This window comes from Lissotriton helveticus, chromosome 2_1, assembly GCF_964261635.1.
Source record: "Lissotriton helveticus chromosome 2_1, aLisHel1.1, whole genome shotgun sequence".
NCBI lineage: Eukaryota > Metazoa > Chordata > Amphibia > Caudata > Salamandridae > Lissotriton > Lissotriton helveticus.
In genome coordinates, this window is record NC_136059.1 from 649216264 (window position 1) to 649226840 (window position 10577).

Genomic DNA, 10577 nt, shown 5'->3' on the forward strand with positions numbered 1-10577 from the left:
ATCTCTAGGAATGCCTGACTACAACAAGTCTTTTTCATTGTTCTGTTGTCAACAAGACGATTGCGCATTGTCAGTCCTGACTCAGAATCATGGAGGCGTCTGTAGACCAGTTGTCTACTTCTCAGCTACTTTAGATCCAGTAGCTTCAGCGTTGCCCGGATGTTTTAAATCCGTTGCTGCAACTGGTGTCAGTATTGAGAGATGTGAAAGAATTGTTATGGGTCATCCTTTGATAGTCTATGTTCCGCATTCTGTTGAACTGTTGATGACGAGGACTAAAGCACAGCACATGACCAACAACAGACTCACACGCTACAATCAGGTCATACTTGTCGCTGAGAATGTGACTCTGAGAAGGTGTTCTGTTTTAAATCCCGCTTCACTGATGCCTTCGCCAAATGCAGATGATGAAGATTGGGAAGAGCATGATTGTCTCGATGTGACTTAACTTTGCACCAAACCGAGACCTGACATTGTTGATGAACCTCTGTCTGACCCTGATTAAATTTTCTTTGTCGATGGTTCATGTTGGCCAGTTGAGAGCAGCAATTGCTGTATGTACCATTACTGGAGTGGTTAAAGCTGCTTGCTTGGAAGGAGTATACTCTGCACTGAAATCATTGCCTTGACTTGCGCCTGTTTTGCAACTGATCAGATCCGTATCACCATCTACACCGACAATCAGTATGGGTTCGGTGTGGTTCATGATTTTGGACAGCTATGGTCTCAGAGGGGTTCCATAACATGATCTGGATCTCCCATCAGAAATGGAGAATATGTAAGACGACTGTTGGAGGCTTTGCAATGTCCCAAAGAAATTTCTGTTGTGAAATGTGCAGCACATGCGAGGGGAACAGACTTTGTTTCTCTCTGCAATAGGGACATTGCTCTCGTTAGTTAGACTGATGCTCTTTGTTTTAGGTATGGAGGAGACCTGAAACCGTGTATCGCGAAACGCTGATAATATCAACCGTTGTTGGACGAAGTACAAGTTTCAACTGAAAGTTACCTATGAGAAGTGCCCTGCCAGAAGAGGTGTTAGAGGCGCGTGTTCTACTAAATTATCATTTTGTATTAGGAATAGTGCACTGAGGGAGGAAAGAGCAGAGAGCTGTTAGGAGGGTAAGAGAAGGGATCGATTCTTAGAAGGAAGACTTAGCTTTGGCTTCTGACCCTTCCAATGTGAGTATACTTCTTAGGAAGTCTTCATGAGCTGACACCTTTTCTCAATCTTGCCTGGGAGATGTTATGTAGGGATGTCACCTTGGGCGTGTAAGGACAGAATTAACCAATTATTTTTTCTTTCTGTAAAATCGATGAGAACTAATTTGGATATCAGAGCAGTTGCTGCTTATTTAATCTTTTTAGAAATGCTTATCCTTTTCACGTTGCACAGAATTAGGTTAGTTCGTAGAATGAACTTTGTACTAGTGTCTATGTATTTTTTTCAACCTCGTTATGATGTGTTTGAATGATCAGCTTTTTTTGGCTTTGTAATAAAACCCATAACATAAAAGTCTGAGTCAGTGGTCCTTTCCAAGTCCAAAGTGATTAATCCATACTGATGGTGGTGCATTTATTGGTTTTCTCCCCTTTCCACTTCCCAGCAGGTAAAAAGATCCAGTTGGCCGAGAATTCTTATGAGTGGTAAGATCAGATAAAAAGAGATAAGAATCCGGATCAATCATAACTTTATTGGCATTTATGATATCACATCAACATCTGGGACGAGTAACTGTCCTATATCATAAGTCTTTCCCCCTGGCCTACCCATTTGTAATCCCTGAGGAATAAAATAACACAATTTCACAATTGGAAGAGCCCATCAGCAAATTCAGAGAGAACTGACATTGGGAAAACCCATCTTTCTGCTCGTTAATTCATTCCATAATGTCTTGTGGGCTTACTATACATCTCGTGATGTCTATCTGGGCTATGCCAACCCCAACTTTTTCCCCCCACCCCTTCCCATCGCTCCCTATTCCCATCTCCTGTACAAACAACTGTGACACGTTTCGATATACCTAATTATTATACATCATCAACCAGCCCTAAGCATTATCACATGCGATCTGCCTATAAAAATCCCTCCTCCCCGTGGTGGCCCCTGCCGCACTTCCAGATTCCTGACTTCTTGAGTCTTGCTTCTCGTTAAGGTCCGCTATCATCTGAGACCATACCAGAAGGTCCTCTTCCAATTTTTCATCCGTACGCACTAGTTTAATTCACATACTTTCCCCAGTTGCCCGTTCGTTCATATCTTCCATCCAATCCCCCACCTGTGGTGGCCGAGGTCTTAGCCAGCTGATAGCTATGCGCCTTTTTGCCGTCCCTAGACCCAGTGTTAGAAAGAGTCTGCCCAGTTTTTTTGGGGGGGTGAGGAGTAGACCCAGGGATCATCCAGCTCATCACCCTCTGTACGTGTGTGATTATAGAGTCCCAGCAAGAACACAGCTGTAACCACGACCACACAATATGAAGGAAATCTGCCCCTTGTGTTTTACATCTCGGACATTCGTCACTACGCACAGGGTAAATTGTGTGTAGCTTGGTCGCGGTGAGGTATACTTGGTGTACCATGTTGTATTGTAGGAGCTTAAAACGCGCTTTGGAGCTGACTGTGCATTCTCCCTCCAGAGTTTTCCCCCACTCCCTATCCGATAGTGGGTCCTCCATCCTGGTGTCCCATCTCCGCTTTACTGGTAATGTCATACCCGGCAAGTCATCTCTTAAAGCTCTATATAAATGCAATATTAATCTCTTGCCCTTCACCATATAGAGCATTACCTTCAGTATATTGGTGGTGGATGGTTCTGCTAGAAACCCCAGCCAAATTTCATGCGTCACGCTTGATATTTTTTGGTATTGTAAAAATTTGCCCGGGCCCAGGCCGATGGTGTCAATTGCCTCATCTTGGGTAACAAACCTTCCATCAACATACAGGTCTCCCAGCATTTGACAACCTCCTTCCTTACATTGTTGTACAGACATAGAGTCCACAGTTCAGGCAAAAGGACGTATTGTCCAAAGTGGCATATCAGTGGCATACGGGGTGTGCTGCACCACTCTCCGGACTACAATATCCCAGACGAGGATGACATATCTTGCAATGTATGGGATCAAGGGGGCTGCCATCCACATATCAAGATTTACGGCAGGGTATAATCACTTTGTGTACTCGCCAGAAGATTAGTCTCCCAAGTATTTTCACTGTCTAGCCAGTGTACTGTGTGCTGAAGTTGGGACTCCATATAATAAAGCTCTAAACAGGGAACCTCAAGTCCCCCCATCCCCAAGTTCTCTGTAGCATTGTCAGGCATACCCTTATTACGATTATTGCCCCATAAGAGGGCTGATAGGAGCTGGTCTAGAGTCTGAAAATAATGTTGTGGCATAATAAAAACTGTGTGTTGCATCGCATAAAGACATCTTGGTAAGATAATCATTTTAATTATTGCAATTCTGCCCATTAGTGACAGTGGTAGGTCCCAACAGAAGCGGTTGGAGCCCCCAGCCCCTCTTTTACCTTTTCAATGATAAGTGTTTGGGTTAGATGTCTGCTGTATCTGCCAATCGTATCCCCAAATATCTTGTTCCTTCACCCGCCCATTGTAACTCGCATCTGTACAACTCCACTTGGGGTATTCCTGCCAGTCTGCCAATGGGAATTAGCTTAGATTTCCCTGCATTGAGCGGGAGACCGGACACCTTGCTGACATTCCATAGTACTGCCAATAGGAATGGCACAGAGGTTATCGGCTGACGTAAATAGACCAAGATATCATCGGCATAAAGCAAGACCATGTGATCAACGATGCCTAGCCGGAGACTCGATCCTCCCAGCTTATCCCTCCGGGCAGCTTCAAATGGCTCCATGACCAGCACGAACAAGAGCGAAGAGAGTGGACATCCCTGACAGGTGCCTCTACCGACTGTCACTGGCCTGGATACCATATTTTTCACTCTTATCCGTGCTATAGGGGATGTATTGAGTAACTTGTTCCAATAGAGAAAGTTACCTCCCACTCCGATCCTCTGGAGGACTTGCCTTAAACATGTCCACTCCAAAGAATCGAAGGCTTGTTCTATGTCCAATAGTGCTAATGCATAGTCATCCTCCATTAAGCATGGAGCATGCTAAATATGCGCCAATCTCCTCAGATTGTGCATGGTGCTATGCTTGGGTATGAGTCCTGCCTGATCCGATTTTACTATGTGGGATGTCCATGGAAGAAAGCGTGCTGCCATGATGCTATTCAATATTTTTACATCTATATTTAATAAGGAGATTGGTCTGTATGAATTAGGTAACAAAGGATCCCTCTCTGGTTTTGGTATCATGGCCACTAGGGTCTCCCTCATGGATGGCGGAAGCATACCCCCCTCAAACGCCTCATTGTAAACTTCTAGCAGGTGACCAGCCAACAGAGGGGCAAACCATTGGTAGAACTCTGTGGGCAGTCTATCTGCTCCTAGGCTCTTAGCAGTTTTGAGATGCTGAATGGCTGCCAGAAAGTCATCTTTCTGTATTGGGGCATTTACGGTCACCATCGCTTCAGTGGCTAACCAAGGAAACTCGACCGTGTCTAAAAAGTAATGGCTCTTATCTTGCGATGCGGGGGATCGTTGTGTGTATACTCCCTCAAGGTGGTCCACAAGGACCTCCACAATAGCTGTCTGGGAGAATACCACCGCACCATGTCTGTACTGGATCTGTATAATGGGGTGCTCGCTTACCTCTTGCTTAATCAATGCAACTAGCAGTGCCCCAGTTTTATCACCTTCAATATGCAGTCTTCGTCTACGTGCAGTATGCATGTATTTTTCTAGTTTATGCAAGTCCAGGAGCATTGCTTCTCGTGCATCTTACCATTCTTTCCATTTATGTTGGGCTTCTGGAAGGGCTTTCGCCAAGTACCCCAGTACCTTTTCCTGTTTAGTTATATCTTTTTCCAGTGTTGAATGACCCCACATGATGTTTTAATGCATAATCCTCTTATTACCACCGTCATGGCCTCCCATTCATATGCCCGGCTTGATGCTGATCCCCAATTTTCCTCAAAGTAGTTCCCTAAAGCCTCCTAGATCACTGTCACTAATGGAGGGTCTCACAGAGCCTCAGAGCCGAGCCTTCAGAGGGGTATAGCCGACTGAGGCAGTGAAACATGTAAGCTAAGTAGTACCAGTGAGTAGTCGGAAAGAAACTTGGGGAGGTAGGTTATCTCCCTCACATCAGGCCCCATTTTAGCCAAAAGGAGTCAGTAATCTAATCTACTAAAGGTACCAGCAGCTGGGGTGTAGCAGGAGAACTGTCGCGTTTTAGATGTTGTTGTCACCATATATCCAGTCGCTGTACTCCGGCCCATAAAGTCATGTAGGGTATCCGTCATTCATGGCTTAATGTGGGTCTCAGGGCTCACAGTCCATGGTACCATCAAGGACATCCTCTTGCAGAGTGTGCGGGATGCCCGAGGTCACTGCAAGGGACCCCATAGGAGGGCAAACCCCGTAGTAGGGCGTGGGGAACCAGAGGCCAGTACAGTGGAGGGAAGGGGGTGGCCGGGGTCACCCAAGGGAAGGCCGCCCACCTTTCAGAGCCTGAAATACAGGAGCCCCTCCCCCTTGGCGCCCTCTTTGCTGCTGCCCATCCACTAGTCGGTCGCGCCAGGCTGCTCCTCGCCAGCCTCAGGCCATTAGGTCCCCCTGCCCCCCTCTCTCACTCCCACCCACTACGCCGGACGCGAGGCCCGCGAGTTCGCGTGTCTCAAAGGAAATCACACAAGATGTCAGAAATGGGACCAGCTGGCGCAGGAGCAAAGGGGGTTTCGGAAGCTCAGACAGCACATGCGGCTATTTTCCTACAACTAGTGGAGACGAACGGTGTGGCATGGGCCACCAATCTGCTTAAGGGCAACCCGGCGAATTCCTGTGTAAACAATGACATCATGGCATTGGATGATGAGGACACAAGTAGTGCAGGACACGTTAGAGTGTCTAAAAGGACAAAGATGCCTACGAACAAAGACTTCCCGCCGCCACCTAAAAAGAAGGGCAGCGTTAAAACCACGATCGCAGTAGTGTATGACGTCCCTGGCACTTCCAATTTGTCGGGAGTGGTTCAGGAGTTGCCTGGCCCATCAAACTTGCCTGCTAACAGGCAACAATCAATGGAATACGCCACTAGAAGCGATCTGGGTAAGATCATGTCCTCATTAGAAGTATTTATGAGGGAAATGAGGGAGTGTGTGACGCCTGGTGCCAATGGTGGGGTAGGACCATCCAATGTGTGGGGAAACGGCGTGGCTATTCCTGTCGCAACTGGGTGTGGGCCAGAGGGTACCGACCTGTCCAACCTGTCAATTACACCTCCGGGGCCCAGGCCACGCTACCTGTATCCCCCCCTGTACCGCACATGACGCCAGTTATTCCGGCATTGCCAGCCCCCCCGGCACCGCAGCCACCGAACCCTGCGCCCCCGGCTGCGCCAGCGCAGCCACCGAACTCTGCCCCCCCCCCCCGGCGGTACCACCGCCCCCCTCAAATACAGCGATTCCTGCTCCCACGTTACCAGCTCCTTCCCCAGCGCCGCCAAGCGAGGAGGAAGAAGTGGTGCATGACGCTCCGTTACTGTCAGGCCGTTCCTCCTTGTCCTGGGGGTCCCGCTGGCAGCCAAGGAATTAATATGGAAACGAGAATTTATAGATATTTTTTCATTACTCATGCTAGGCCAACAAGGTGCTGATGTACGCAAGGCAGGGTTAAAAGAAGACGAAAAGAAGGTTAGATTTCAGCCCTGGCCAGAAAAGAACATTGACACATGGTTGGAAGCCTTTGCTATACTGTCCTCTGTTATCATGGAGAAGTTTGGTGATCAAGGACCAGGGTTAGTTCAGTATGGGAGACTCATTCATAATGAAGCGAAAAAGTGGGGAGGCGTAGGTTGGCTAGAATATGATAGGGAGTTCAGGAAGAAAATGTCAAGATCTCCCAAGATGCGCTGGGATCACAAAGAGGTACAGCTGTGGATGGACCATATGGGGTCCAGGGCGCTCCAAGGCACAACTGCGAGCAGTAAAGTGCAAGTAACGCTGGTGGTATCTAATGATAAAAGCAGCACTACGGCCCAGACAGAACAAAGGATGCCGCCCTTTCGAGGGGGCCAGAGGGGGAGAGGCCAAAAGAGGGGAGGCGGGAGGTCATTCCCAGGGTCTTGCAGATTATTTAACGGTGGGCATTGCCATTGGGGGAGATCCTGCAAATTTACGCATACATGCAGCAATGTGGAGGGCAGCACCAAGCAGGAACGTGCAGGTCAAATAAAGGTCAAAAGCAAGGTAATTATCAGGGGCGGAGGGGAGGGTCCTGGCAGAATAAGTATCGCGTCTACATCCCAAACACCCTTAACCGCCCCCCCATGCTTATGCCAACCCCTCCCTGCTGCTTAACAAGAAAACCCGTGCCTCTACTTCTCAAGCAGTGTCATCAATTCCGCTAGAGTTAGGCGCAGTGAAAGGGCCCTCACCGATTAAGTTGGGACGTCTGGTTCCATTGCTGAACAAATATCCCAACAGCTTGGATGGGAGATTGCTACTGGGGGGGTTTGCTGAAGGTTTTGTTATACCATACATAGGGGTTCCTGCCGCGAGAGATGCAGACAACCTTAAATTGGCAAGGGACAATCCTGAGGTGGTGAGAGTGAAAGTGGGTAAAGAACTTGAGCTGGGGAGGGTTGCTGGCCCATTTTCACGTCCTCCACTAGACAACTTTGTGGTATCCCCACTCGGGATAGTACCTAAAAAAGAGCCCGTGGCGTTCAGGCTGATTCACCACCTGTCCTACCCCGAAGGAGAGTCAGTCAATCACAACTTAGAGGAAGGGGTGTGCTCTGTCTCGTATTGCTCATTTGATGTGGCCATGGACCTCGTACGACGAGCTGGCAAAGGGGCCTGGCTGGCAAAAGCTGATATCGAATCTGCTTTTCGCCTCTTGCCCGTGCACCCTGGCAGCCAAAACTTACTAGGTTTCAGGCTGGGCGATGAATATTACTATGACAGATGCATGCCCATGGGCTGCTCCATTTCCTGCGCATTCTTCGAAGCTTTTAGCACCTTCTTGCAACGGGTACTTCAAGACGTGGAGGGGGTTGAGAACGTTACCCATTATCTGGATGACTTCCTCTTCGTAGGCAGAGCAGAGACAGTAGATTGTGCTGAGGCGCTGGGAAAATTTGAAAAAATGACAAAATATCTGGGTGTGCCACTGGCTCCGGGGAAGACTGTGGGTCCAGCGCAGGCTTTAGTTTTTCTAGGCATAGAAATAGATACGGTAGCGGGTGAGGCCAGGCTCCCAGCAGACAAGGTCGCAGAGCTAGCAGCGCAGATCAAACTGGTGCGGGGGCAGGATAAGGTGTCATTGGACGACATTCAGAGCCTTCATGGGAGATTAAGCTTCGCCACCAAGGTGATTCCAGCTGGCAGGGCCTTTGCGCGCAGGCTGGCCAGGACAGCAGCAAAGATAAAGCGCAGGCACCATCAAGTGAGGTTGAGTTTTGGGGTCAAAGAGGACCTTAAGTTGTGGGGGGACTTCCTCGAGCAGTTTAATGGCTCCGTGATATGGAGGGAACCCTGGACCAGCAGCCAGGAGCTGACGTTGTTTACAGACGCGTCTGGCAGGGAGGGCTTTGGGGCAATCCTCGACAGGGACTGGTGCGCGGCTGGGTGGCCCACTGCTTGGAGGAAGAAAAAGATCACCAACAACATAACGGTTTTAGAACTTTTCCCAATAGTGGTGGCTTTCCACCTTTGGCCTGCCCTGCTGTCTGCGAAAAGAGTGGTTCTATGGTCTGATAACATGGCGGTAGTCCAAGCCATCAACTCCCAGTCGGCCTCTTGTGCACTTGTTTTATGCCTACTCAGAGAGCTGGTCAAAGTATGTTCATACAATAATGTGGAATGCAAGGCTAGGCACATCCCGGGAGTACAAAACACGGCTGCTGACGCACTTTCACGTTTCCATTGGCAGAGGTTCCGAGAGGCGTGGCCGAGAGCGAGGGAAGAGATGACGCCTTTCCCGGCCCGGCTTTGGCATCTGCTGCGGTGGCGCAGCGTATCAGAGAACTAGGCGAGATGTCTTTGGCACCTCGGACTATGAAGAGATACCAGACTTGTGTAAAAACATTCTGCGAAATCATGGGCCCATGGGAGCGGGAGGCTGCGAGACAAGTGGAGAAAGTGCAGGCATTCATGGTCTGGGCAAAGGATGAGGGGAAGAGCCACTCATGGATGGCCGGGCACTTGTGTGCCATCGGGCACCATGCCCGGCTCTTAGGTCAGAAGGACCCAACAACGTTATTCCCAACAAGGGCGGCACTCAAAGGTTGGGCAAGAGTGATGCCTAAACTAGCGGATCAAAGGGCCCCCATAGATTACGAGACTTTAAAAAACATGCTAGACGCCCTGCCCACGGTTACACATTCCGCATATGAGGCGGCCCTCTTTTCAGTGACTTTTAGCTTAGCATTTTTTGGAGCTTTTAGGATAGGCGAACTGGTAGCCCGGTCCAAAAAGGAGGTCAACTCCAGGGCCCTTTTGATGGAGGACATTCGCTTGACAGCGGAGTCAGTTGAGATCCTTTTACAATCGTCCAAGACAGACCAGATAGGCAAGGGTAGGAACATTTCATTACAGCGGCTGGGTAACGACAAGTATTGCCCAGTGGCGCTGCTGGCCACCTACCTGTCCTGCCGCCCACACAATGATGGCTTATTACTTATCCACTCCGACTGTTCCCCAGTCACAAAGTATCAGGTGGACCACGTGATGCAGGGGTGCTTATTCCTGGCAGGATACACAGCAAAAGGGGCCAAGTTTAGCTCCCATTCTTTCAGGATAGGTGCGGCTACCACGGCCTTTAGGGTGGGGCTCCCAGCTGAAGCAATTAAAAAAGTAGGTCGATGGCAGTCCAACTGCTATAGGAGATATGTGAGACCAATGAGGGCAATAAGCCCTGTGAGCAGACATATGGCTGACGACGTGTAAATAAAGTAAATAAGTCAGAAGCCATGACAAGATTAATACGATGTGTGTTCAAATTTCTGTTGCCACTCGGTGGTTGTTTGTCGTGCAGTGCCTTTAAGTGTGTCAATAAACTATAATCTTGCAACATACAGGGACAGAGGTATGGGTGATGGGGCACTCTTATGTCACGAGTCTGGCGAGATGGGTGAATGCCAACACCTGGAAGCATGGCTTTAACAACACCAAGATATCATGGTTTGGTTTCCCTGGGATGCACTGGGCGGCTCTGATAGGGACGCTGCGTAGACTACTGAAGCAAAACAGGCAAAGGCCGAACATCCTGGTGGTGCACCTAGGGGGGAACGACCTGGTGACATTAGGCAAGAGGCGATTACTAGACGCAATGAGGAAAGATTTGAGCATCTTAAGCGGCGAATTGGGACAGTGCAACATATATTGGTCAGAAATTTCCCCTAGACTTATTTGGCATGGGGCTATATCGCAGGAGGCAATAGAAGTCACGCGCAGGCGCGTAAACGCAGCAATGCACAAATTCAGCGA

General features: G+C 48.9%; 1 protein-coding gene across 1 annotated transcript; it reads left to right on the top strand.

Moving 5' to 3' along the window:
- The first annotated feature begins 9125 nt into the window (after positions 1-9125).
- Positions 9126-10037, top strand: LOC144820145 (integrase/recombinase xerD homolog). Its single transcript, XM_078677775.1, has one exon. The coding sequence runs from the start codon at positions 9126-9128 to the stop codon at positions 10035-10037; it is 912 nt and encodes a 303-aa protein (XP_078533901.1).
- Positions 10038-10577: the final 540 nt, after the last annotated feature.

Excerpts from the sequence above, each read along its gene's own strand:
- LOC144820145 (XM_078677775.1), top strand. The coding sequence starts at position 9,126 with ATGTCTTTGGCACCTCGGACTATGAAGAGATACCAGACTTGTGTAAAA.